Source organism: Lepidochelys kempii, chromosome 3 (genome assembly GCF_965140265.1).
Source record: "Lepidochelys kempii isolate rLepKem1 chromosome 3, rLepKem1.hap2, whole genome shotgun sequence".
In the NCBI taxonomy this organism is placed as follows: domain Eukaryota; kingdom Metazoa; phylum Chordata; order Testudines; family Cheloniidae; genus Lepidochelys; species Lepidochelys kempii.
In genome coordinates, this window is record NC_133258.1 from 6,653,923 (window position 1) to 6,681,867 (window position 27,945).

The window sequence follows — 27,945 nt, forward strand, 5'->3', positions numbered from 1 at the left end:
GCCCCATTATGGGCCCATGGCTGCTGCCCATGCTGGGTGGACTCCATCTGGGCCCCTTTTACCTGTATAGCCACAGGTGGATCTGTTGGTTTTGGCAGATGTCTTTGCTCTGTGCCCTGGCTGACTCTGCACAACCAGGAAGTTTCTGAGCCAGCAGCTACCCACCCACCCACAGGCTCCTGTTCAAAGTTTAGAGCAGCTGGGGGAAGGCAGCTCACAGCTGGGAGAAAGTTTCCCTGCAGAGAAGGAAGCCCCTGTCCCCCTTCCAGGAGGCAGGACAGCTTGGGACTGCAGGAGACTTTGAGCCAGGGACTTGCTTCTCCTTGTGGTGAGTGGCTTTGTGCTCACAGAAAATTTGTTCTGGGAGAAGCGAGTGGGAATAAGGGTGGAGATAGCAGCTGTGTGTTCTCCCCTGGGGCTTCCCTCTGCACTGCCCTGGGGAAAACCAGCATGGGGCACCCTGCTCTCCCTGGTGGGATATAGGGGTGACTCCTGCCCCCTTCTCTTCCCCAGGGCTCCTCTGCTGTCCCTGAGTTGTGGGCAGCAGCAATCTACTCTCTCCCATGTGAAGTCCCTTTGCTCTCCTAAGGGGGTCCCTTTGCTCTCCTAAGGGGTAGCCTGCCCCATATCCCTTAGTGAGCCCCTTGTGCTCCCCAGGGGGGCCCTCTTCCTCTGCTCTCCTGCAGGAGTTGTGCCTTGGGAAGGTTCCCCTCCCTCCTCCTGGAATTAAAGCTGCCGCCTTGCATTGCTCAGACAGGGGAGAACAGGAGGCAAGGCAGGGCTTCTCCCTGTGGGTTTGAAGTGGGGACAGGCAAGGTCCAGGGGTGTGTGAAAATGGGTTGCAGAGTTTGGGGGTCTCCAGGCTAGATGCAGGGGAAGCTCAGAGTTGCTGGCAGAAGGGGGCATGGCTCTGTAAAAGTGGGGAGCTCATGGAATTGCAGGGAGTTGGTTTGGAGGACAGTGGTTATGAAGTGCTGTGGGGAGGATGTGGGGGGCACCAGCAGGGTGGTTATGAAGTGGCATGAGATGTGGGGGATGGGGTGTCTGGGAGGGGTGGTTATGAAGTAGGCATTGGGGAGGGGTGGTTATGAAGTGGCATGGGGGGTTGAGTATCTGGGAGGGTGGGTATGAAGTGGCATGGGGGGTGTGAGAGATGGAGTATCTGGGGGTGGTGCTTATAAAGTGGCATGGGGGTGTGTGGGGAGCGTGGCAGGGATTTCAGAGGGGTGGTTAGGGAGTGGCCTGGGGGGTTGTTCTGGGGAGAGTGCGGGGGTTCAGAGGAGTGGTTTCTCCATGGTTATGAAGTGGTATGGGGGGAGGGGTGGTTGTGAAGTGGCCTGGGGGGTTGTGGGGAAAATGGGGGTGTTCAGGGGGTGGTTATGAAGTGACATGAGGACTGGTGGGGAGGTGGCCAGGAATTGTGACGCGAGGGGATGGCAGAATCCCCCGTTCGCACACTGAGAGGAGATCTGAGTTACATGCAAGGCGTGGGGTGGGGGAACCTGGGAGCCCAGGTCAGGAAGAGAGGTGGCTGGTGTCTCCTACCAGACTGCTTTTGTGTCCCTAAGGGAGGGAGGCAAATCACTGAGGGACTAATGTGATGGGGAATATTTGGCGCCTGGTATCTCTGGGCCGGGCCCTCTCTGACTTTATTAGTACTTGGGCATTGGGCAAACACCCAGTGATAGCCTATCCCTGCCCTAAAGAGCTTGCATTCTAAATACACAACAGGCAGTGCGGGGATGAGGGAAACACAGGCCCAGGGAGGGAATATTATTTGCCCAAGATCACCAACAAGGTGGCAGTGAGGATTAGAACACAGGTCTCCTGAATGTCAGCTCAGTGTCCTAACCATTGGATCAGGCTGGCAGACGGTTTCTGGCAAGCACCCTTCAAGGTGACTTGAGGTGTGGGGGGAGGGATTTAGCTTGGGCTCCTCTTGTGCTGCTTTATGAAGCATAAAGAAGGCCTGAAACTTTGGTGGTTCTCTAAAAATAGTGTGGGGGGTGTTTTTTAATGGGTTTTCTCTGGGCTTTTTTTCCTCTGTAGAAGTACCAGTGACAACTCCTGTCTCCCATCTGGTGGTCAAGATTTCCTTGGGAGCTTTCTCATCCCTTCACTGAAGAAGTTGTGAAGGGGAGAAAGGATTGGATCTTTAACAGAGACCTTTCTCCCAAGTGTTTCTCTTGTGTTTGAGTTAAATAGGTGTGGGAGGTAGAGGCAGAACAATGAGTTGTAAGCAATCTGAATAAAAATAATTTTCCCTCCTGGTGAATCAGATTTAACTTTGGTCCTCTGTAGGCTAGAAAAATTGGTTGTTTTTGAAAATCTGGTAGCTAGTAGGTTTTTTAAAACACAACTTGGTACCTCACTCAGACACACCTTAACAGCTTTAAAAGCCTTTAAAACTGCCTTGGCAAACTCCCACAGGAGCCTTTAAATATGTGTTAGCTGGCCATGGCCCTAAGATCGGCTGTGATCAGCTAATCTGTCTACGCTAGGTGCATAATGCCTATTGAACAGCTTCTCGTGGTTTAGCACTGCCCCATCAAGCCCGTTACATTGGTGTGTGCCCCCCAGACCACTGGTGAAAAGAAGCATACTGCTCCTGGTACTGACTAGTGTCCCCACCCCTGGCAGTTATCAATTCTTTACCCACCAGCTGCTATTACTTTTTCTCTTCACTTCCTTCTTGGTTCTTGTTCCCCAGCTGCTTCTCTTTGAGAACAGGCCACTTGCTGTGAGTAACTAGGCTGTAAGAGAGACATATCTTGCAGCCAAGATTTTTCATTAGTGGCAAGGGATTTTGGGTGCTCCAATATGACACCTTAAAGGGGTCTGATTTTTCTCCAGCCCTGTGTAAGGACCTTGTTTTGATGGGCACCCAGATCCACTAGTTATTCCTGGAAATCTTGGTCCATATTTTTCCACTTCCTCCTGAGCTAGCCAATCTCTGCAGTTAGACAGCACCTTTCTGTTTGTGCCGCTCGATCAGGAATCTGGTTTTCTTCAGTGCTCAGAGCTTCCCTCTCGTTCACCAGGCAGAAGCTCCTGCTGTTTCCACTGTGAGCTGTCTTGGATCCTTGATGACTGCTCCGTATTCCGTGTCTGTCTTTTGCCTTAACATATTCCTCTCCTGTTCTTAGAAGGTGTCTGAGATGCAGAAAGTCCTGGTGTGTTCTCTAGGAGCAACCTGTCTAGTGCTCTCTGCCCGTCTGTACTATAAGACCAGCCTCCCGTGTCTCTCACACCTCTAATCCCTATGGCTCTTTATTAATAAGGATGAGCTCAGTGAGCGGTGGGGATGCAGATTTCATTCTGAATGTTCAGTTTGGTCCGTAATATAACTTAATGTGATCACCAGCCTGTCAAGTGAGGATTTTGCATCTCATTTGCAGTTTAGATGCTGGAAATACCTGAGTTATTCTGCAAGCACTTTACCCATCTAAGTGGTTTGTGAGATGAGCTTTCTTTAATGTTTCTTGGATAGAGTAGAAATGCAGAAAAAAGTGACTAGACCAGCTCTCCTTAATTACAATATAAAGCTCTTCTGTAGTGCAATTCATTCAGGGATCATATAGCACTTTTACAGTCAGTATCATTATCCCCACCTTATGGGGAAACTGAGGCACAATGCGATGAAGCGGCTTGGTCAGTCCAGTGTACTAGGCTACACTACCTCCCCTAATGAAGAAGGGAAATCGGAATCTGAAATGACATGTAGTATTTCCCAGCTTCCAAACCCTTTTGCAAGCATTAATGAAACAATTCTCAAATCACTAGAGCCCTGCAAATTTGCAGATATCTGCTTTATATCCACAGGCCACGACTGCCGACCAGATGATACAAATTTTGTATCCGCGCGGGGCTCTGCAAATCACCCTGAGGTAGTTCATAATTACTATTCTCATTTTTTCCATGGGAAAACTGAGTCTCAGAAAAGTGGAGAGACTTTGCCATGATCACACAGCACATTAGGGTTAGAAGCCAAGAATTCCTGGATCCCAGCCCTTGCCTCAGACCCCATAACACAGTGTTTCTGACCTATAAGTATATTGCAATTGACACGACTATGATGCGCTCTTCTGTCATTATCTGAAATAATAAATTGGGGTCCCATTGTGCAAGGCACTGTACTCACCCCTAGAAAGAGAGAGCCCCTGCCCCAAAGAGATTACAGTCTAAACAGATATGATGAACAAAAACTGAGAGAAAGGAAGTTGTATTATCCCCATTTTACAGATGAGGAACTAAAATACAGACTGGCTTAGATCCTTTTAGATAGTTAGGCTCTTAACTTCCATTGAAATCAGTGGGAGTTAGAAGCCTAAGTGACTTGACCAAGGTAACACAGGAAGTCTGTGGCAGAGCTGTGAATTGGACCCCAACCTCCTCAGTCCCCATCCAGTGCCTTAAGTGCAAGTCCAGCCTTCTTCAGGTTAACCTTCCTTCCACACTTGGGGTCTATTCCTGCAGTGCGCCCTTGGCAATTATTGGCATTGAGGACATTCAGCACTTTTCTGTAGCGAGTGATCAGCCAGGATGACTGACAGTGGATTCATGATCTCTTTCCGGTGTTTAAGGGCAGGTGCTTTGTAGCTGTTGAGATCTCCTCTAGAGACTAAATTTAGATGACCAATTTTCCCTATGGTGTGGTGTTTTAAGTCAAGAAGCTTTGCCCTCTGCTTGAGTAGCCAGACCACATATCATTAGGAAGAAAATGAGATATTGTTTTCTTAGGGTTCTCTAATTTGTAAAGGTTCAGAGAGGAAATTCTACAGAGGCCTAGGGAATTGGAGAATCATATTGTTTCTAAGTGCATTCAGTGCTGGTGAAAGGTTCCAGACTGTAGACGCTGGAGAGCTAAGCCCCCAAGGTACTCAGAGTAGGTATAATATGAATGGATGATGCAAATCCTCCATTCTATTCTATCTAGGTTCTTACACCATCTTCATTGCTCATCACTATAGCATCTGAGCGCTTCCCAGTTGGTGCATTAACCATTGTGCCTAAGCACCTGTCACCTGTTGTATCTTCTCTCATCCTCTCCCCAAGGGGAGAAATACATACACTGGAATGTCTTGTTTTGGTGGGGGCTTTAGGTTTTTGGATTTTTTTGTTTTAAATATACCTGCTGCTCTGTATTTGTTAGAGAAAGCAAGGTTCCAAAAAAGTACCTTGCACTTGGAGTGGAAAGTGATGAGGTTTGTGGTGGTCCATAGTTCCTCGGAGAGTTCATGCCACAGGCTCGGACCAGCCCCTGAGAACGTTCTGTCTCCTCCACAGACAAGCTGCTCCCATATTTTTGAGAGTTCCATTGTGCCAGGGGAGCAGAGTTGTTAAGCAGGGTCTTCATCCTGGAGGTTTCGGCTGTTTTAAATAGGCTGCACCCAGGAGCACTCTGAAGCTAAGAAGCGAGACCTTGAATTTGATCCCAAAATCTCCAGGAAGCTGGTGTAGAGAGCAGATGTGCAATGTGCTCACGGTTGTCCGTATTGCTGAAGGGACGCTCTGCAGAGTTCTGAATTAGTTGGCATTTCCTAAGTGCTGAAGGCTTCATGCCCAGGTATACTGCATTGCTGTAGTCCAACCAAGCATTGACAAAGGTGTGCTCAAGTCCAGGTCATCATCCATCAGGATGGGTCAGAGCTTCCTAGACAACCAGAGTTGATAGAAATTAGTATTTGTGGTTGCTGCTATATCCGACCTTAGTGTCGGCAAGAGTTGAAGAGTACTCCTAAAGTATGGACTGAACTGACCAATTGAGAGTAGGTGCCTTCAGCCACAGACAATTGCAGCATGGCTGCAAACTCCTCGAAATACTTCCCTCTGCCCACCATCCTCACCTGTCTTGCCTCTGTTCAGCTTCAGCCAGCTGCTCATCCATGAGCTGATCTCGGCCAAGCACTGAGCCGTGTTCATGGTAGTGGCATGGTCGTTCGTGGTGAAGGACAGGAGCAACTTTGTCTCATCTGCATATTACTGGCACTTGAGTGAGTGTCATCTGACCAATTGACCTATCAGTTCTGTGAAAGGGTTGAAAAGGACCGTGGAGAGAAATCATCCTTGTGGGACTCCACAAGGCAGGGGTTCTGCAGTGGAGATACTCTTTCCCATCACTGCTCTTTGAATGAGCCATTCCAGGAAGAATTCAGACCATTTTGGCGCATTTCCCCTTGGCCCCCATTACCTCTCTCGGGTGAGGGGCACCACCCTGCCGCCTGCACGCTGCTCTGAAAGAAGTCCCTCCAGTGCGGTCCTAGGAGTTTGGTCTCTGTGGTGAATTCAGGCCTTAGCCTCCTGGCTGAGAGTGCCAACAAGCGTGGTGAGCTTTGGGGATATTATACCGTAACAAATATACGTGCTGCAGGTAAGTGTGCGTGTCAACTCCCCAAACTCCATCCCAAAGTTGGGCCTTGAGCCCTTACGCGCCAAAGGCCTCTACCAGCTGAGCTAAAGAAGCATTCCCTGCATACTGTGATTCGTGGTCCCTAGCCACTAAGGTTATGTCTATGCAGCAGTCAATGATATGCCAACAGGTAGGCAGACCTGCCCTCGCTTGAATCTAACTAGCACTGGTAACAGTACTGTAGACATGGAGGCATGGGCTTCAGCACAGGCTAGCAACCCAAATAGGTCCCCAGCAGGCTTGCACTTGGGCAGCTAGCCCACTTCTGTTCCTAGATTAAAGCTAGGTTTCAGAGTAGCAGCCGTGTTAGTCTGTGTTCGCAAAAAGAAAAGGAGGACTTGTGGCACCTTAGAGACTAACCAATTTATTTGAGCATGAGCTTTCGTGAGCTACAGCTCACTTCATCGGATGCATGCCGTGGAAACTGTAGCAGACTTTATATATACACAGAGAATATGAAAAAATACCTCCTCCCACCCCACTGTCCAGCTGGTAATAGCTTATCTAAAGTGATCATCAGGTGGGCCATTTCCAGCACAAATCCAGGTTTTCTCACCCTCCACCCCCCCCACAAAGATTCACTCTCCTGCTGGTGATAGCCCATCCAAAGTGACAACTCTTTACACAATGTGCATGATAATCAAGTTGAGCCATTTCCTGCACAAATCCAGGTTCTCTCACCCCCTCACCCCCCTCCCAAAAACCACACACACAAACTCACTATCCTGCTGGTAATAGCTCATCCAAAGTGACCACTCTCCCTACAATGTGCATAATCAAGGTGGGCCATTTCCAGCACAAATCCAGGTTTTCTCACATCCCCCCCACCCCCATACACACACAAACTCACTCTCCTGCTGGTAAAACCCCTTCAAAACTGACCACTCTCCAAGTTTAAATCCAAGTTAAACCAGAACATCTGGGGGGGGGGTAGGAAAAAACAAGAGGAAATAGGCTACCTTGCATAATGACTTAGCCACTCCCAGTCTCTATTTAAGCCTAAATTAATAGTATCCAATTTGCAAATGAATTCCAATTCAGCAGTTTCTCGCTGGAGTCTGGATTTGAAGTTTTTTTGTTTTAAGATAGCGACCTTCATGTCTGTGATTGCGTGACCAGAGAGATTGAAGTGTTCTCCGACTGGTTTATGAATGTTATAATTCTTGACATCTGATTTGTGTCCATTTATTCTTTTACGTAGAGACTGTCCAGTTTGACCAATGTACATGGCAGAGGGGCATTGCTGGCACATGATGGCATATATCACATTGATGGATGTGCAGATGAACCAGCCTCTGATAGTGTGGCTGATGTTATTAGGCCCTGTGATGGTGTCCCCTGAATAGATATGTGGGCACAATTGGCAACGGGCTTTGTTGCAAGGATAAGTTCCTGGGTTAGTGGTTCTGTTGTGTGGTATGTGGTTGTTGGTGAGTATTTGCTTCAGGTTGCGGGGCTGTCTGTAGGCAAGGACTGGCCTGTCTCCCAAGATTTGTGAGAGTGTTGGGTCATCCTTTAGGATAGGTTGTAGATCCTTAATAATGCGTTGGAGGGGTTTTAGTTGGGGGCTGAAGGTGACGGCTAGTGGCGTTCTGTTATTTTCTTTGTTAGGCCTGTCCTGTAGTAGGTAACTTCTGGGAACTCTTCTGGCTCTATCAATCTGTTTCTTTACTTCTGCAGGTGGGTATTGTAGTTGTAAGAAAGCTTGACAGAGATCTTGTAGGTGTTTGTCTCTGTCTGAGGGGTTGGAGCAAATGCGGTTGTATCGCAGAGCTTGGCTGTAGACGATGGATCGTGTGGCTACAGCCAAGCTCTGCGATACAACCGCATTTGCTCCAACCCCTCAGACAGAGACAAACACCTACAAGATCTCTGTCAAGCTTTCTTACAACTACAATACCCACCTGCAGAAGTAAAGAAACAGATTGATAGAGCCAGAAGAGTTCCCAGAAGTTACCTACTACAGGACAGGCCTAACAAAGAAAATAACAGAACGCCACTAGCCGTCACCTTCAGCCCCCAACTAAAACCCCTCCAACGCATTATTAAGGATCTACAACCTATCCTAAAGGATGACCCAACACTCTCACAAATCTTGGGAGACAGGCCAGTCCTTGCCTACAGACAGCCGCGCAACGGTAATCACTTTAGATAAGCTATTACCAGCTGGACAGTGGGGTGGGAGGAGGTATTTTTTCATATTCTCTGTGTATATATAAAGTCTGCTACAGTTTCCACGGCATGCATCCGATGAAGTGAGCTGTAGCTCACGAAAGCTCATGCTCAAATAAATTGGTTAGTCTCTAAGGTGCCACAAGTACTCCTTTTCTTTTTTAGATTAAAGCTAGCGCAGGTATATCTGCCGTGCTGCAGTACCACCTGTCGCCATATAGACACAATCGTAAGGGCAACATCACTTGTGCTAACTCATTTTGCAGGTGTGAGGCCTGAGAATGTCTAAGAAGTCGGCCCCATTATTATCATCACTTTGTTTCTATGTCACCATGAATACACAAGGTGGTAGCCCTGTACAAACATAGATGTGCTGAGCAATAGCCGGCGTCCCTGCCTGCAAGAGCTTCCAGGGAGCATGAATGCAGCAGAGAGGAGACATTAAATCTCTGTCAATCAACTGCCTTTGCCAAGACTCAGGGTCCCAGGCTAAGCTGGTGAAGGATCAGCTGGAACACAGCAATGCTGGTATGTGTCTTAGATTCTTTGCTCCAAGCGTCTCAATCTGAGGCCAGTCAAAACCAGGAGGAACTGAAATAAATCACGCCAGTGCAGCTGAAAACAATGCAAGCCTCTCTGGTGAGTCAGGCTCAGCAAAACTGGATCATCCTGTTTGTTGTTTCCCGGGACCACGTGGATCTTGCGGCTGCTTCTCTGGGAGTCTCATCTTTGTCCCCTCTGCTCCAGGGTTTGGGGTTTGTTTATTTTTTTTGAAAAGTAACAAATTCTTCTACTAAATTTTACCATTCTCCCGGGGCTACTTATGCTAATATAATCCATCTGTTACTCCACCCAAGGAACAAGGGTCTCAGATATTTTTCCAGTGCGGATTGAGGGCCAGTTTTCTTAGTCTGTCATCTTAAAAAGGGAACTTTAATTTCTTTCTGGGAAGGAGCGAAATCTGCCTGATTTTAGTGAAGCCCCTTCAGCTTCTGGTGGGAGAGAGCAATACCCTGGTTCATGAGGCTGAGAACTCGGTTTCGGGGGGCGGGGCAGCAGCAAATGTTTCTTTTGGGAAATCGTTGGTTGTCTTTTTCCTCCCTAATTTTGGAAATTAGGAACAGAAGGTCTGATCCTTAGCTGGGGAAGGCAACAGGGCTCCACCAACTGTGGATCTGGCTCTGAATGTCCTTTCCCCCCATCCTTACCCTGTCTATTTCCAGGTGGCATCTAAATGCAGGGCTGGATTAAGGTGAGGATACATGGAGATCTAAACTGAGAGGCCCCCCGCCCACTAATGTTAGAGGGATGGGCACTGTCAGAGTGTGCTGGATCTCTCCTGAGAATGGGGATCCGGAAGCAGCCACAGAAAAAGAGCCAGGAGCACTGTGATTTGTTGGGTCTATTGGGCTGAGCCCAGTTTCGGCTCAATCCATCACTGTCTCAGCACATTCCATACAGTTCATGCTGCTGGAAAGGACGTGTTGCTTTCACTTCTCTTGTATTTTAGCTCGTTTCATTATTAGTGAACACTGTGTTGAACAGGAGAAGGTTGCAGCTAAACAGGTAACCCAGCCCTTGCTCGGAAAGAGCTAGCTCTGACTGAATGCAAACAGTACAAGACCAGACAGATCATACACAGAGCAACAGGGTGGGGCCAGTGCAGCTTGACTGGTTCATGGCATAGGTATGTTCTTAAAGGCTCTTCCCAGAGATGGAGGGTGGTGGGGGCAACTATTCCAGGCACGTGGAGTGGCACAAGAGAGGGGTCGCAGGCCCAAGCACTGAACACTGGAAATAGTCATCGGCACTCCTTCGAAGTGCCTTTAAATATAGGGCTCTTGGAGCGCTTTACAAACGTCCATTCATTCTCCCGACTCCCCGGAGAGAGGAGAGAAGTGTGGTTCCCTCCATGGCACAGATAGGGATCTGAGGCACGGTGAAGGGAAGGGACTTGCCCAAGGTCACATGGGGAGTGTGAGGTAAAGTCAGGAGGAGAGCCCTGCTGTAAAGGTTGATGCCGGTGTTTCCCAAACCGTGTGCCATGGCGCAGTGTTGTGGGTGTCAGGTCAGTGTGCCGTGTCATCTTTTTGAAGAACCACAAGCGAGAACAAAAACACCCTTCCCTTCTATATTTTAATGAGTGTTGGAGCCGGATCCCAGGCTGTACTTTTGCTCTCTGGGATGAAGCCCCTTTCCAATATTATGCACGCATCACGTTCCATCCCCCAAAGCCAGGTTACGATAGCAAATCTGAGTCCTGCAGGGTGGAGGTGGGAAAGGAAAGAGGGGAAGCTGCCTTCCGATTGGCCGTCTGCCTCGCTGCCCCTCCTCCTCTTCCAGTGGCAGAGCAACCAATCAGAGCTCCATCTCCCTCTCCTGTGAGCAATGGGTCCGCTCCCCCCCCCCCCCTGCAGCCAGGGGCGGGGGGAAGATCCCCTGGAGTTGCCCCTCCCCAGCCTGAAAGAGGAGCAGGGACCCTGCTGCAGCCCCTCAGGAGGTGAGGCTGGCAGGCAGGCAGGGGAGCTGAATTGGGGTGAGAGCTGGGGGTGAGGGGGTGGACCCGGGGGGGCAGAACTGGTGGAAGCAGCATTGGGGTCAGGTGGGGGCTGGACAGGTGGAGGGTAAGGACAGAACTGATGGGGGGCTGCAGGGTAGAACTGATTTGGAGACTGGAGCCACAGGACTGATTTGGAGGTTTGGGGGCAGAATTCATTGTTGGGCAGGGGACAGGGAGATGTGGAGGTGAGAACTCCTGCAGCAGGGGCCATACGAAAGAAGTGCCTCAGAGGTGAAAAGGTAATAAAATAAGTCTTGATACATAATAATATTTTTAGCTGTTGTTTCTTGATTGGTACAACTTCTGTATTATTTGTTCATCCTATAATAAAACAATTCATTTTTGTATTTGGCATCTTGGTGTGAACTTGTGAGTCGACAGAAAATGCACCTCACAGGCTGCACATAAAGTGCATGACGTGAATGGCCAGGGTGGTAAACAGCTTGGACCGAGGCGATAAAAGGGCGAGATCATTTTGGAGACAAAATAATTAAAAGTTTCAAGGTTTGCCATGGCAGAGAGAAGGTTGGGAACCACTGATCTAGATGTCTTGTCACCTCTTTACACCCCCTTCCTTTGCTGCTTTATTCCTTTCCTTGTCTCTGCCCACTTTGCAGGATTTCCCCCCCGCCCCTGTGGATTCCACAGGGGACCCTGAGTGGTACAATCTCACCTCCTATTTCTGTTCCCTCCCACTCCACAATCCAGGGCTCGTTCCCTTGCGGTGGCCCGGGAGGGCATCGTGGTGCTGCCAGAGTGAGAGTTAGGAGAGCTGCTAAGATAGTGTCCTGGTGATGGCAGGGGTGAGTGCTGGAGCTACAGGGAGACTTCTCCAAGGGGCCAAGGCTGCCTTGTGCAGGAAGCGATCCCTTAATAAGGCACTTCAGTTTCCCCAGTAACTAGGGCTGTGAGATAGCAGGCCGGGCAAATGCAAGTAGACCTTTTTTTTTTTTTTTTTTAAATCTTTTTACAGTGCAAATATTTGCAATAAAAAATAATATAAAGTGAGCGTTGTACCCTTTGCATTCTGTGTTGTCACTGAAATCAATGTTTTGAAAATACAGAAAACCATCCCCAAATATCTATAATAAATTTCAATTGGTATTCTATTATTAACAGTGCGATTAAAACTGTGATTAGTTGAGATTATTTTTTTAATCGTCTGACAGCCCTAGTTTTTTAATTTTTATTTTTCATATTATGTTATAATAAAACTTTGGAAAGAAAAGTCCTTTTCTAAAGGAAAATTGAAATGTTTCATGACGAAAATGTCAAAACGGGACATTTTGATGGTGTCAGGACTTTCCCCTTTCTTACTCTGAAACAAAATTTTAGCAAAATCATGTCAGTTTCATGAAGTGTTTTGATTTTGGCAGAACTGCATTTCCTGACAAAACTGTTCGTTCAACCTTTTTCTAACCCACTCAAGCTGAAAGGCAGCCAGCCTGGCAGAAGTGAAGCTTTAGGATGAATATGGCTTGAGGTCAAGGGCTTGCTGATCATTTTTGCTTTCTGGTTCCAATATTCTAGCACTTGGTGCTGTTCATTTGGTGTTCCTCCATTGCAGTGTCGGATGTTTAATAACCCCTTGTAACATTTCTCTGGTTGTTACAGGAGGGTTCATAAAACCTTTGTAGGTTTCATAAACCCTGCTGCTGGGCTTGGGGTGTGTTCCGAGTCCCTTTCAATCAGGAACACTTCAGAATAAAGCTTTATTCTGGGAAAAGCTGAATCTCACCTACTGCCAAAGTCCAATCCCCAGCTCACATCACCTCCCTAAACTCTACACATGCACATATTACACATCATACCTCCACACAAACCTTTAGATACAAGCACACCCTTGTACAAACAACATATGTCATCTCCTTCTGATGCACATGGCTACCTGAATAATACAAATGTTACAGGTTGGTATTCTTTGTGATTTTTATTTGCTCTGTGTGTTTCTTTTTTCAGTGGTTTTATTGCCCCACCCTCCCTTCCACCTGGCCGCATGGCTCCCTCTTCGGCAGAGAGACCAGAGTATTCGAAAGTCACTTTCAGCTCTTGCCTGCTGCAATGGAGTTTAGCATCCATTGTCCCTGTCCTGCTCACAGTTCTCCTGCTCCTTCTCTGCATCTCCTTTAAAAGGTAGGTGCTCTCCCTCCTAAATCTCTCACTCTTGCTCGCTCTCATTATTCATGGTGGAAGGTGCTGGGCAGGGCTGTCAGCCCTGGGGACAAAGGACCAAATTCAGAGTGGAATCTCAGGGCTTGTTGAGGTTAGGAATACTAGCACTGGTATGACTACGCTGATGTAGTTCCATGCTGTAACCCCTTGGTGCTGACACACTGTGCCTGTGCAAAATTGAAGCTAGACAATTTGAGACCGGAAATAAGGTGGATATTAATTACCCCTCACTGTTAAAAATCCCTGGAACAACTTATCAAGGGCTGTGGTGAATTTTCCATCACTTTAAAATCAAGATAAGCTCTCGTTCAAACAGGAATTAATTCAAGGCCTGTGCCATACAGGAGGTCAGGTTAGAGGATAACAATGGTTCCTAACTTATGAATATGTGAAAATGGGTTTTGCACCAGTGTCTGGTCTATATGCAGAGTTGCACCAATTTCACTGAAGGGTTGTTTTGAAATAGATTTAGTTTAGGTGGTGCAAACTCCTGTGGAGATGCTCTTAAATCCATTTAAACCTGATAGCTTACTTTGGTTACTAACCATTTTAAAAATGTACCAGTTTAAGTTTAAGCATGTCCGTAATACGCTCTAGATCAATTCAGTTAAAGCAGGGCCCTGCTTTAGCATAGACCAGGCATCCCGAACACGTTGATCAGAGAACATAAGCAGGTCAAAGAGCATTTGCATGTAAAGGAGTGTGACTCCCCCTCCTGCACCCCAGCAAAAATTGGGCCATAGCAATGGATGAATCAAAGCGTTAATTTTCTAGCTAGCACAAATATCAGGCCTAGGTGGCGAGCTGGATATTTCTGACGGGTCTTCGTTTATCTGCATGCTAGGCTGCTCACCGCCCTGTCTGATGTGACAGCGCCTCTGGGGGGAGGGGGATGAGGGAGAGAGAGACAGCACCTTGCATTTGTTGATGCCAGTCTCCTTGCCTGATTGAGGCTGATCTGTATTATCCTCAATGGGGGTCCCGTAAAGTTTGTGGCAGAGCAAGTAGAGGGACGGACCATGTGAGAGGGACAGAGATGCTTCCCCTTCACTCCAGGGAAGGAAGCAAAGCTGTGGTCAGGCACTGGGCCGGTTTGGAGAGGGTGCAGCTGGTCTCTCAACTACACTGTGTGCCATGGTGCCGTGAGATGTCTCCCCTGGAGGTGTGCTTTGCCAGATTGGCCACCGGGTGGCATCCACTCACACACATGGCAGGGAAAGAGCAGTTGTGTGGCAATGTAACTCTAGCCATTAACGCTCACAGGGCAGAAGGGGAATTCGGCTACCCAGGTTTCATGTCGCTTCGAACAGGGGTCCTCAACCTTTTTCTTTCTGCCCCCCCCCCCCAACAGGATATAAAAACGCCACGGCCCACCTGTGCCACCACAACTGGTTTTCTGCATATAAAAGCCAGGGCCGGCGTTAAGGGGTAGCAAGCAGGGCAACTGCCCGGGGCCCCAGGCCACAGGGCCCCGGCCACAGGGCCCCCGCAAAGCGAAGTTGCTCAGGCTCTGGCTTCAGCCCCGGGTGTCAGGGCTCAGGGCCCCAGGCTTCAGCACCATGCGGTGGGGTTTCAGCTTTCTGCCCTGGGCCCCAACAAGTCCAACACTGGCCCTGCTTGGAGGACCTCCAGAAACCTGTTCGGGCCCCACAGGGGGCCCCAGACCCCTGACTGAGAACCACTGGCTCAGTACATCTCTTGCTGCTAGTATTGTGTTGGACTTCATCTGTATAGCCTCATTGGCAGAGCCAGGTCTTAAAACCAAGTGGTGTGGGGGGGGGCAGAGCGAGGGGTCACTGGTGGTGGGTTGGCGAGCGAGCCCACCCCACGCTCGCTGGGGAGCAGTCGGCTGTTGCGCCCTGGCACACGGGGTTACGGCACCAACTCAGGTGTGGCCCAGCCACTGCTCCATCATGACAGAGGGGCGGCCGGGGCAAATCTGAGCGCGTGGCATCGTGACAGAGAGTAAGGGGTTATGGAGACACGTGACACTGCACCAGTGTTGCAAAAACGGAGTGGGGAGCCACGCCCAGCCCCCCGGGACAGGAGCTGTTTCCGCCCTGTGTGGAAGTGAGTATCGTATGCCTCCTTTTGTCGGCTGCGTCGTGCGCTTGAAAAGGCGCCCCACGTACATCGAAAGGCTGCCAGGGGAGGGAAGGGCCTGGTCACTCTGCCACTGCATATCCTGTGTGCTGCTCCTCCTGACCATGTGCACAGAGGGCTCCGCAAGGGGGAGGGGTGAAGGGGGATTAACGGGCAATGCAACATCTGTCAGATGAGACAAAACCACAAAGGGTTTGGTGCACAGCAAGTCACTGTGTGGCAAGCCAAGATGTGAATCTACAGTGCACCACCTGGCCATGCAGCTCCGTCCTATGTGGACGCTGCTCCAGTGCAGTGAAAGCCCCGGAGTGCAGCTTGGCTTACTGCTCCTGGGAAGCATTACTGCGCGGCAAGCTGGGAATTCACACCCTGGCTTGCCACACAGGAGGAGCAAAAGACTTACGCACGTGCCTGAACTGAAGCAGGAGACTTGTGACTCTGTTAGCCGACGGCCAAGGATGTTTGGTGAGGTGCCAGCTATGCCCGTTTATACCATCTGTGACTTTAACCGCTAGGACGCACTGTCCCTTCGCGGCGGGCAGCCCGGGCTAGGCTGACGGATGCCCCAAGGTCCTAACCACCCGTGACTTTAACTGCTAGAGCTCAGAGCTCCTTCGCAGCGGGCAGTCAATACTGACTGACAGGTGCCCCAATGGCAGCACTAAGAGCCTCTCCACACCCGTGACTTTAACTGCTAGAGCTCAGAGCTCCTTCGCAGCGGGCAGCCAGGATTGACTGACAGGCGCCCCAAGAGTTTGCCCCGTGGAGGCGGCACAACTCAACGCTAGGCTCTTAGTACTCTCACCTAATGGCCAGGCTTTAGAGCCAAAACGGCTGAGTTTCTTTAATTGTGTTGGCTGCTTTACAGTAAACCAGAGAAAACAAGTCAGGCTTATGCATAAATGGTTACCAAAATTTATTAAGCTAGATTCTAATCATGTGGTTACAAAATTGCTAGTGCCTACTTATTTAAATGTAGAGATGTTACACACACAAACAAGTTACAAAACTGAAGCCACAATCCCAAAGAAAGAAAACAAAGTATAGAGCTCTATTTCAAAATAGGTGTACACTAAAGATAGGAGATCAGGTGTGGGTGCTTCTTACCCTCCTTGCATCTCTCGATTCCAGCGGTGCCAAGCCAGGATCGGTCACTCAATTCCACGGAAAGACGAATAAGGGACAAGGCGTAGGGACCCTCTTAGCTGCAGAAGCCTTGGGAGGCTGTCACTTATCTGACCAGCAGATAGATAGTGAAAAGCACTCAAAAATCATGGTGCTGTAGGTCCCCTACTTATACCTCTGTACTCCTTTATTCTCTTTCTCCTTTCTTATGCCAAATTGAGGCTGGTCTGTCGGGGTGACGCCAGCTTTCGCAAGAGTAGTTTACACTTGCAAAGGAGAGAAACAATAAGTTTCGACTACTGGACATTTCTTTTATCAGGGTAAATATTTTCCCACCTAGGATGTTGGGGTGTGTGCATCACGCTATTTAGTAGGGGCTAAAAGCCATGTCTGTCCCAGGGCCTCTGCCTGCTGTGAGCTTAATCGTCCTATCTGTTCCCAGAGGCACATTGTAGCAGCACACCTGTGCTTTCACTGCTTCAAAGGCTGTGCTGGAATATATGTTAAGTGCCCTGTTCCGGCTTCCTCCTGTGTTTCCAGCAATGCTGGTCTGAGAGGAGGGGGGGGCTGGCTGTCTGGCTACAGACTCGGGCTCGCAGAGCTCTAAAATTGCAGTGTAGACATTCAGGCTCTGGGCTCTGAGACCCCACATGGAAGCCATGGCAGTCATTACAATGCCTCTCTCTGCCTAAGGTGCCCATCGCCCCGCAATGTAATTATTCATAGTCCGTGAAAAAAGGAGGAAATGGCTGGACAATACGGAAATACGTGTTAGAAATTGCTGATGGGGAAAGCTGTGTTGGGTTCCATCTTAGCCCATCCCCCAGCCAATGCTGGGCCTCCCTCTTCTCTAGTCCATTCCAGTACACCGGACCCTCGCTAGAACGCGCGTCTGTATAGCACAAATTCGCATATAACACGGTCGCAGCCATGGATCCCAAATTTAATTACTTTAATTGCAATTCATTCTAACGCAGTCCCCGCGTTAACGCGGTACTGTGCATGGATCCCAAATCCCGCGTTCTAGCGAGGATCCGGTGCATTAGGAGTGTCAGGTGACTGGGCTTCCACCCTTTGTCTGGGAAGAGACTGCAGTCATCATCTTGCCATTAGGAATTCCCTGAGCTTCCTTTTAGCGGAGTTTGATCCTGCTACTCCAAGTTACCCACCTAAACAATTCCTCTCTCCATCCTGGCTGGGGTCAGGAAATATATCCTGGCCCCCTTCTGATCTGTGCAGCTGGTGGCTTTGGGCACAGAAAGGTGATGAACATCAGAAAAACTTTCCACGCATTCTCCGGAGGAGCAAAGTGAATCGTTTGTGTCTTTTTCATCTTTGCAGGAAAAAACAAAGTTTTTCCACCAGACCCCTTGGGAGACATGTTGACTCCTCCAAGCTCATCAGAATGGTAAGTTCTGGAGGCCTCTGGAAAAGGTGTTTTTCCTTAGAACCTCTGCAGCAGGATGATCCTACAGCAATGTTAAGTGGGTGCATTCCTGATACCTTTGCTTTTGCTTCCCTCTTCAACTTGCTGTACCTGGTGCTGGGCACTCTAGCTCTTAAGCTTTGCTCATGCTTGGCGAGAGAGAGGACAGGATGGGCCAACCCTGGTGTGAACTCTGCCAATGTGAGCTTGTGCAAATCTGCTGGAGACTGGCTCTTTGAGGGCAGGACCTTGAAGGAGGGGAGAAAAGAGTTCAGACTAAGTAGTGGAAATTAGGAACTTTGGGATCCCTCTGATATTGGGCAAATCACCTCCCCTTTCTGTGCCTCAGTTTCCCAGTTCAGTAATGTCACAGTTATGGAGCTCATTGCACCACTGTCCCCTTTTGGTCTGTTTGAGTGCATCCCCCCAGTGTCAGGCCTCATGCCCTTACTTATCCTGCCATGCAGTTTTGCAGTTAGACCAGGCTCAGAGTACAATCCTTACCCACCAAGTATGCCAACCACTTCTGTGCAGGTCTGACTGGATGCCTGCATTTCTTCCCTTCAGGAGTTTCAGAGGGTAGCTCTGATACTTCCACAAGGGGGAATGAAGCAGCTCAAGTTCACCTGGGAGTAGTTACTCAGGGAGTTAATCAGTCAGGCAGGGAGGCACTGGGATATGCTAAAAGGTTAAGGAGCTCAGCTAGATGGGGAACTTCAGAGGAGAAAAGTTGCTGCCAGAGAGACTGCAGGGACAGGATCCTTCCAACAGACTGATGAGAAGCTGCCAGACAAAACCACCACTCCAAAGAGGGAGAAACAGGGCTGACAGCTGGGGAAGACTACACAGATGGGAAGTAGCTCTGGGAACAGCAAAGGACTAGATGGACTGGTTCTGGCCATCGCAAACAAGGGGCCTGAGCTGGAGCCCAGGGGAGTGGGCAGGCCTGGGCACACACCCGCACAACCCAGCCATGGACTTTTAGAGAAGAAGCTCTTAAACCCTGATTAGCCCCTACTAGAGCCCTACTCAGTCCCATGGGGGCCCTCGGGAGGTGACAGTGACCAGCAATGCACCACACTCAATGTCCTTTTAAAACAAGTATGTTTATTCGCAAACTGAACAAAGCATTGCAGAAAGTGACTTCAACACAACAAGCAGCCTGCGTGCCCGCCTAGGCTCATCCATGCTTACGCTTCGCGACGAGCTAAGTTATGATGGGCTTTCCTCTGGTGTTACAGGAGAAGAGCAGACCCAGTTTACATTAGTTTAGGAAAGCAAGGGGCTCTTGAGACCCAGCCTCGTCCAGTTTGCCTTCAAGAGAACATATGCCCCAGACTGTGCCCCCCCCTTCTTAGGCACAATTGCCTTTCTTACCCCCCCAAAACACCACCCAACCTGTGTGTGCCCGAGCCCAGTTACCATATGGCTCAATGGCCTTTGTGACAGGGCCATGGTGTAAGATCATCTATTTGCCAGTAACTGGTGTTTCCCAGCCAGCCAGGCCATAAGAGTTCCCCCATGATTGTAGCTATGTTGTCTGGCAGTTAAACCAATTCAGTCTTAACAGCTCTCAGTCCAAGGCCCCGTGACTTTGGAGAAGGGTAACGAACCTGTCAGCTCCCTCTGACATACCACCTCCCCACCCTATACTTACAGTTCTTTTTGGGGTAAAGATCCAGATGCACCACAGAGCACCCCCATGTTCAACACAAGTCAAATGAGCAGAACTGCTCTTAATTACCTCCTGGCTGAGCTTTTGCAAGGAGTAATTATTAAGTACTTCAGGGCAGGGGCTTTCTTTATTTTTGTCTCTTGCATTGAGCACAGCACAATGGTGTGTAATTAATGACTAGACTTTCTTAATATGTGACCATTATTTTCAAACTTGGGTGGTTGGTGTTAGGCATCAAAACCTGTATTTAGTCACCTAAATAAATGTCCTGACTTTTCATAGGCACTGAACACACCCAATTCCTATTGACTAGATAAGTTCATGGAGGATAGGTCCATCCATGGCTATTAGCCAGGATGGGCAGGGATGGTGTTTCTAGCCTCTGTTTGCCAGAAGCTGGGAGTGGGCAACAGGGGATGATGACCTGTTCTGTTCATTCCCTCTGGCACCTGGCACTGGCCACTGTCGGAAGACAGGACACTGGGCTAGATGGACCTTTGGTCTGACCCAGTATGGCTGCTCTTATGACTCTAATTGTTCCACTCGATCTGAAACCATGCCCAGCACTCTGAACTGTTAATGGTACCAGCGTCACTGCAGAGGGATAAACTGTGGGAGCTGTTCTTAGGTTGTGTCATCCTCTCTGCCTGTTTGAAAGGGCTGGCAAAATCTTCCAGGGATCAGTGGAGTGACCTGAGCACTGCCTTTTGTGTCTCTAGAGAGAGATGCTACAGGAGGAAGAAGAATCCCTGAACTAATAGAAAAATATTTGTTTGTAACTGTCAGTGGTCCTCACCTATCCCAATAGTTGCTGGACACCCTTGATGTTAGAAGGGACTAAAAAATGGGAGAGGCAGCCCTTCACCTTTTGTTCAGCACCTCATAGCCAGTCATTACAGGTCTGTAATGACTGGAAGTTGTTACCATCTCTTAGCTGGTTGGTAGCCTAGGTGTAGCAGGTCTCCGTGCACTTCCTAGCGGGCAGGTATCCACCATAGTCTGGATACCATGGACTGTATGGTATATCCGTACTACCGCCAACTCCCATATCGGAAGTCTCAGCCCCGAGGCTAAAGACTGAAGGGACCTTCGATTCACACCCTTGTGGTTAGAATAGTCACATTGGGTCATAGGGCGGGAGGCTGGTGCTACTTTGGTCTTTGTTGCATGTGGGGGTTGCACAGGGGACTCTGTCCAATGGTGCCTTTCACCAACACATCAAAAAGAATGGCCCTAGTCTTTGTTAAAGGGAAAACTCCATTGTACCCCTCCCTGACGAGAGAGAAGTCCACGTTCACGCTGAGAGACTACAGCCTGGCTTCACTTCTGGTGTCCTGGAGAACAGGGGGAGAAACAAGTAGTAACTCACTATGAGCAGCCTGGTTAAACACAACCCTTGCAAACAGGCTGGCTGTGGATTGAAAAGAACCAAGAGAGTGGAGGATTGGAGAGAGAGTGAATGATACTAATTAATCTCATCAGAAGATTTTGCAGCCCTTTGCAAGCATGAATTAACCCTCACTGCTCCAGGGTGAGACAGAGAAGTTCTATTCTCGTGGTTATCCCCATTTGTAAAATGAGACACAGAGATTAAGTGACTTGCCCCTCATCACCCAGCAAGTCTGTGACTGAACTGCGAACTGAATCCTCCCCCTCTGAATTCCCGGTCCCGTGCCTTGGCCAAAACTACCAAGTCTCTGGGAGCTGCAGGGGCTTAGCATCTCTGCAAGTCAGGCCACTTTTATTTAGGGGCCTATGTGTAGGTTTAGGAGCCCAGTGTTAAGCAATGAGTTAGAAAATGTCAGCCTACATTACATCTTCAGAGTGCTATACAAGCACTGTATATATGCCCTGAGTATTACTAACAAACCATCGCATAGGGACATATTGCAAAAGCCCATTCTACACACCAATGGGAGACTGCTCCCCCAGTCAAGACCCCTCCCTAATAAACATCCTTTCCCCCTATCATCTGATGTGGAATTGATTAGTGATGCTAATGATCACCTAGCAATACTGGGTGGAATGTGTAAGCCCATGTGGTGGGAATCTGTAATGCCACTTCTGTACTAGTGCTGTGTACAAAATATCAAGACTCTGGCGTCTTGTGCTATGACAGCCCTCTAGTGTCGGAAAATGGAAGAAAAGGAGGACTTGTGGCACCTTAGAGACTAACCAATTTATTTGAGCATGAGCTTTCGTGAGCTCACTTCATCGGATGCATACTGTGGATGAAGTGAGCTGTAGCTCACGAAAGCTTATGCTCAAATAAATTGGTTAGTCTCTAAGGTGCCACAAGTCCTCCTTTTCTTTTTGCGAATACAGACTAACATGGCTGCTGCTCTGAAACCTGGGAAAATGGAAGGTTCTCCGCCTTTTAGGAGAGGTTACAAACTGACTAGTCAACCACACACCTCATTTGGAATTGTAAGTACGCAATGAGGCAGCAACAGAGACAAACAAACAAAAAAAAGCAAATACAGGACAGTACTATGTTAAACCTAAACTACTAACAAGATAAAGGGAAAGCAACGTTTTTCTTCTGCGTAGTCAAAGTTTCAAAGCTGTATTAAGTCAATGTTCAGTTGTAAACTTTTGAAAGAACAACCATGACGTTCTGTTCAGAGTTACGAAGGTTTCAGAGTTACGAGCAACCTCCCTTCCCAAGGTGTTCGAAACTCTGAGGCGCTACTGTATAAAAGGGGTGTTTGAGGTAACAGGTCAATGTTTCTATACCAATTTGAAACACTGAGTTTTACTTAAATGCTAAAGACTATTAATTTAAATAAATGTTTGGATGGAGCAGAGACAAGATAAGTAAACAGGAATACGGCCAGTTCTGGCATCCTGCAATAGAGCCCTTTTTTTTTTTTTTTTAAACCATTGAAAATCATGCACACATGAATGGCAGCAAAGCTGGTGAAAGCACGAAGGTTCTGTATTTGTGAGCCAAAGATCTAGGGCAAATTTCTAACCAGAGTTGCTGGGAGCAGTGTTGCTACGTGGAGAGACAGGCATTGGCTACTCGTTGCTTGTAGCCTCTGGATTTTCTGAGGTCAAGTCCAGGAAAGGAGAGCAGACTAGAAAGGACTTTGTTTCTAAATGTGCTCCTGTGACGATGTGACGCAGCAGGGAGGGGGGAGTGTTGACCTGGGAATGTGTCCTGGGGATGGGAGACCCGAGAGCCTGTAACCTGAGCTAGGAGGGGGAAGGGGAGGGGGAGGTAACACCTCTGCCTGGGAATGTGGACAGAGGCAGCAGCAGGGAACCTACTGGATGGGTTTAGCTTCAGTTTGAGGCTGGGTGGAGGAACGCAGGGAACCCCAGGGCTGGGGTCTAAGCTCCCTGCTCTCCCAGAAGGACTTGACTGAGGGGTCCTGGGTGCACCCACAAGCTGTTTTGGACTGAGTTCCTGTCGTCCAATAAACCTTCTGTTTTACTGGCTGGCTGAGAGTCTCAGTGAATCCCAGGAAGAGGGGTGCAGGGCCTGGACTCCCCCACACTCCGTGACAGCTCCTTTTTTCAGGTTCACTGTAGCCAGTTAAGTTGGTTCCTCTGGCACTACCAAGGGGGAGAGCCCAGGGTGGTAAGAAGATGCCCGCAATCCCTGTTCTGGTAGGAAAGCCTGCAGATGCCTAGCAAAACTCCAGAAGTGGTTGGTCGATCTATCTGCTGTGCTCATTACCATATACTGTGTAATCAAAACCACCCTGCAGCTAATCCCCATGCTAAGTAGAATTCCCTAAGGGGGAGAAAATAATCTCCCATTATTGGACCTCTCCTGGGGCCTGAAGCAAAGTTACAGAAGTCAACAGGAGATTTTCAGGCCAGCTCTGGTCAGGCTGGCCTGCTGCTGGCTGTGCCATTGCCATGGCAGCAGGCAAGCGGCAAACACCACTGATTTGGTCGACTTAATGTACCCTCACTACACACATCACCTCGTGCATCATTTGAAAGCTTATTATGTCTACTTTTAAGATAAGATATGATGTGGAGCTGTCACATAGTGCCGTTACCATAGAAACAGAGAGAAACGATTTCATCAACGCATTAAAATGACCGCTTTGAAATATTTGCATCCATTTCTGTTAGTTTAAGGACTGTGTATTATTTCAGGACATAAAATTGGATTTCTTTGTGACCTCAAAGCATCACCACAACAAGCTACAGCATCAAACAAAATCTAATAATAAATTTGTACAGGTATTATTGAAATGTCATATTGCTGGTGAGATTTCTGGGCAACGTCATAGAATATCAGGGTTGGAAGGGACCTCAGGAGGTCATCTAGTCCAACATCATCATCACATCTTGTTCATCACTATGATCTCAGTCAAGAGTGCATGGGTTTCCACAGTCTTCATTGCCTTGACATGTAAACCGCTCTCTGTAGGGGTGATTATTCTCACTGCAGACTCAACTGATTGTGCATTGTGCAGTGCAGTCTCCTGGTACTGGCACAAATAAGATCTTAGATGTCACTGGGCCCTTGAAGAATACAGGAAGTAGTTCATCATCTGAATTTTTCCATCCATGGTGATCTAATACCTGGCTTTACCTATGCATGAAGACATCCACATCTTTGTTTGCCACAAATGCTCTTTTGACATGCTCTTCAAAACTGTCCTCTCGCGGTGGGAGTTTGGCCAGCAGCTTGTCCTTTTGTGATGGACAGACTGAGGTGCAAGCAATTCAGGTCTCTGTGAAGCTCCTTTTCTTTCTCACTCTGGTCATACAGTCCTGCTACCAACTTCATTGCTGCAGAAATTGTGTTTTGTCCATCACTCTTTTCCAACCGGGCAAGATCTCTGAAGGGATAAGCTCCCTTTGTTTAGAAAACATTAAACACGGATTTCCCCCCCATCCCCAGTACCAAATAGGGATGACACAGCTCACAATCCTGTTTAATGTGTGTACAGCAGGAAGTCGGGAGTGTGTGCACCACAAATTGGCCGTACAGGTATGAAGCGAGGCGTGTCAGTTGTGCCGGTAATTGTGCCTACTTCCAGAAATTAAACACAGATAACATGTGCATTGAAAACATGGCACAGCAAGGACCAAAACATCTGTATCAGGTGGCCTAATTATTATGGTTCCTTTTGACACTAGGAGACCCCAAAGCCATATTGACACATGTGGAAGCATCCTTGTGTCTGCTTCCTCTTGAGTACCGTACAAGCCTTGGGTTCCTTCAGCACCTCTCCTGGTGATGGACTTTGTTACTTCCCTGTTGGAAAAGCCTCCAGCAAGGAGGAATGTTTGTGCTGGGCGTGCTCCTACACTCTCAGGTGCATTTTGAAGAACCATATATTGACAGAGGAATTTTTACAAATGACTTTAAACTTGGTATCCAGCAAGCAAACCTTTTCTATGGAGGCATAGGGCATCCCCCAATCACCTGGTATTTCCTGAATCCAACATTTTATCCTGTCCAGCTCTGTCCTTTTGTTGTTTTCATGCAGTTGCTGTTGTCCTAACTGTCAGACTTCGATTACAGAATTATCTATGTTAAATTCTTTTAAGACACACCTCAAGTACTCAACAGCCAATTCATCGAACGTGTGGAATTTGTCTCGAGCTGTCATTTTTGTGACAGCTGTGGCATCTCTGTGGCTTTCTTTGTTGCATGCCCTTAGCTCATGAATGCTTTCATCTTGAGCATCCAGTTGATGCCCTAATTCAGCTTTGTTTGTCCTTCTCATTGTTCCATCAGCATCAATATCAGTCACCCCATAGGATCTGTGCCTAAGAACAGATACTATTAAAACATCATCTCTTGCTAAGGACAGGACTCAGCAAAAAAATAATTTCTGGACTGATAGCTGCTGTGATTGTCCATCCCTTGCCCAAGAAAACCAAATTTAATTCTGGCATATTAGCAAAAGTTTTTTTTTATGCCAGAGTTCTTGACTGAGCTGAAGAAGTTCCATGTCCCATCAGAATCAAGTGCATCTCTCAGAGATCTCTCCACTTGTTCTTCACCAGCATCTGCTATTTTCGGTGCTGACTCCTCCTGTACATCTGATATTACATGCATTCCAGCAGATATGCTGATGGTACTTCTGGGTGTGATTCAGGATCACATGGGTTTTTCATATTGATTACATGGTTGATGATAAGAGCTGTACCATGCTCTTTACCCCTCTTCAGGGCAGAGGCAAGGAACTGTTTGTGGACTTTGTCTTCACTACTTTTTGTTAGGCCACTTGTTTCTCTCATAAAGCTGTGTATTGTCCTCTCCAACACTAATGCTGACTTGTGCATGAGAGTCACTGAATTAAAAAGCTAGTTTCTAGAATATTTCAAAGGCTAGTACTGCATGCATAGGTAATTTGAAAAATTAAAACCTTCTGCCAGGCAGACTAGACGCTGCATTGTATGTGGTTATGTCTACACTGCGCACCTTACAATGGCACGGCTGTGCCTCTGCAACCGTGCCATCGTAAGGCGCGCCGTGTCACGGATCTTTCTCTCCGGCAGAGAGCTTTCCCGGCAACAAAATAAAACCACCTCCAATGAGGGGCGGTAGGTTCATCAACGGGAGCACAGCTCACGCTGCTGAAGTGCTGTCCACACTGGCACTTTTCGTTGCTCAAACTTTTGTGGTTCTGGGGGCAGTGTGTATTTTTTCACACCCCCGCGCAACAAAAGTTTTAACAATGAAAGTGCCAGTGTAGACTTGTATGTACAAAAGCTTATACATGGAAAAGCATTTCATTAGGAGTTCACATACTTTTATATCTCCCTATTGTGCTACACAGACTGTGGGCATGCAATCTACTGCTACTCCGTGAGAGACTGATCTGGTGAGCAAACTTCAACTGAAAATTATAAATGATTATTATAATCACTTGTGAGATACTTTGACAATTAAGAGATGTGAATATACTGCAAAATATTGATGTTTGCTGTCTTTCCCATGGGCTAAACAGCTTCATCATTTCTGAAAGAAACAAAGCTTGCCTATGCAAAACCAATAAACATCTTTTCATCCATTGTCATTAGGTAGTTTTGATGAGTAAATCCCACCTTTAAGGTGTTGAAGTTAACTCAAACAGTACACACGGTAGTCATGGCCCAGTTGCAGTGTTTCTGGAGCTGTGCAGAAACTTTCTTATTGTGGATCCCATCCTTTCACCTCACCTTTAGCACCACTTGACAGCTCAACTCCGTACCTCACCTAAACCTATATAAAATAAGCTTACAAATGATATCTAATGTGCGGGGGGAGATGTAAGGAGGGTTTTTTGGGAATTGTTATACGCCTCCAGTTCTTGGAGCCATCTTTGCATGGCCACGGGTTCAGCGCTCTCTTTAGGGGCGATGGGATGCAGAGTTGGGCTGCTGGATAGGTGCAGGGTTCAGTCTTCACCTGCCACTGGGGGAAGAGCGTCCAGCGCTTTGAAGAACAGAGCACTGTGGTGGGAAAGGCCTTAGTGATACAAGATCTGAAATGCCATCTTGGGGCAATCTCTGACCCAACAGGCCTTGCTGGAGAGGCAACCCCTAGAATTCCCCCCCCCCCCACATGCAGACACTCTCTGGACCTGCAGGGGTAAAGGGCAAGGAAGCTGGGTGTAACTACCCAGCACAGGATCATGCCAGGATGCATTGTGTCAGGGAATTCAATGTGACGTGGGAGTTGCAGTAACTGCAAACGGTCAGGACTCTGGTTTCTCGCATGCGAGACGTGTGCTAATATCTTCTGCCTACGGGTGGCAGCAGGCACCTATGCATTCTCGCCTCGGCTGCATTGAACGGTAGGCTCCTTACTGTGTAAGGCTACTGACTCTGTGATCAAGATTAGGCTCTCTGATCTCTACAACCAGAGGTGGCTGGGCAGCCATATCTGAGCCTGGCTGGAGTATTGTGGTGGGAATCTCCAGGGAATGCATGAATGCTTCGGTGCCGGTTCTATACTGGCAATGCCCAGGGCTAGCCCAAGGCTCGTAGCACTCTGCTGGGGAGAAGGATGTGGCTGGCCCTTGTCTATTCATCCAGCCCCATCCTCTGCTCCTGCTGCTATTCCTATCAGGAACCATGGCTACAGACACTGCGGTCCTCACTGGGGCTTGAACCCAGGACTTTCAGCATCAAAAGCACATGACTCCGCCCCTGGAGCTAACAGAGCTCCTATGGCTGTGAGCATGTAGCAGGCTAATACAGCCCGGGGGGGGGCAGATGCTAGAAGGCGACATGATCACGCTCGCTAAGTCAGAGTATTGCACTGAGATAGCAGAGCCCCCAACTAGCTGCTTCTCTGTCTAGTGATGCCCACGCTGGTAGGTCTCCAGAGCCCTGAT

At 48.3% G+C, this 27,945-nt stretch overlaps 1 protein-coding gene across 1 annotated transcript in view; it reads left to right on the plus strand.

Moving 5' to 3' along the window:
* The first annotated feature begins 215 nt into the window (after positions 1 to 215).
* Positions 216 to 27,945, plus strand: part of LOC140908098 (uncharacterized) — a 64,077-nt gene continuing 36,347 nt past the window's right edge. Inside the window, exons 1-3 of the mRNA XM_073335073.1 lie at positions 216 to 328; positions 13,101 to 13,274; positions 17,883 to 17,949. Of these exons, the coding sequence (XP_073191174.1) occupies positions 13,138 to 13,274; positions 17,883 to 17,949 (204 nt within the window). The 5' untranslated portion in view covers positions 216 to 328; positions 13,101 to 13,137. The remainder of the gene's footprint in view (positions 329 to 13,100; positions 13,275 to 17,882; positions 17,950 to 27,945) is intronic.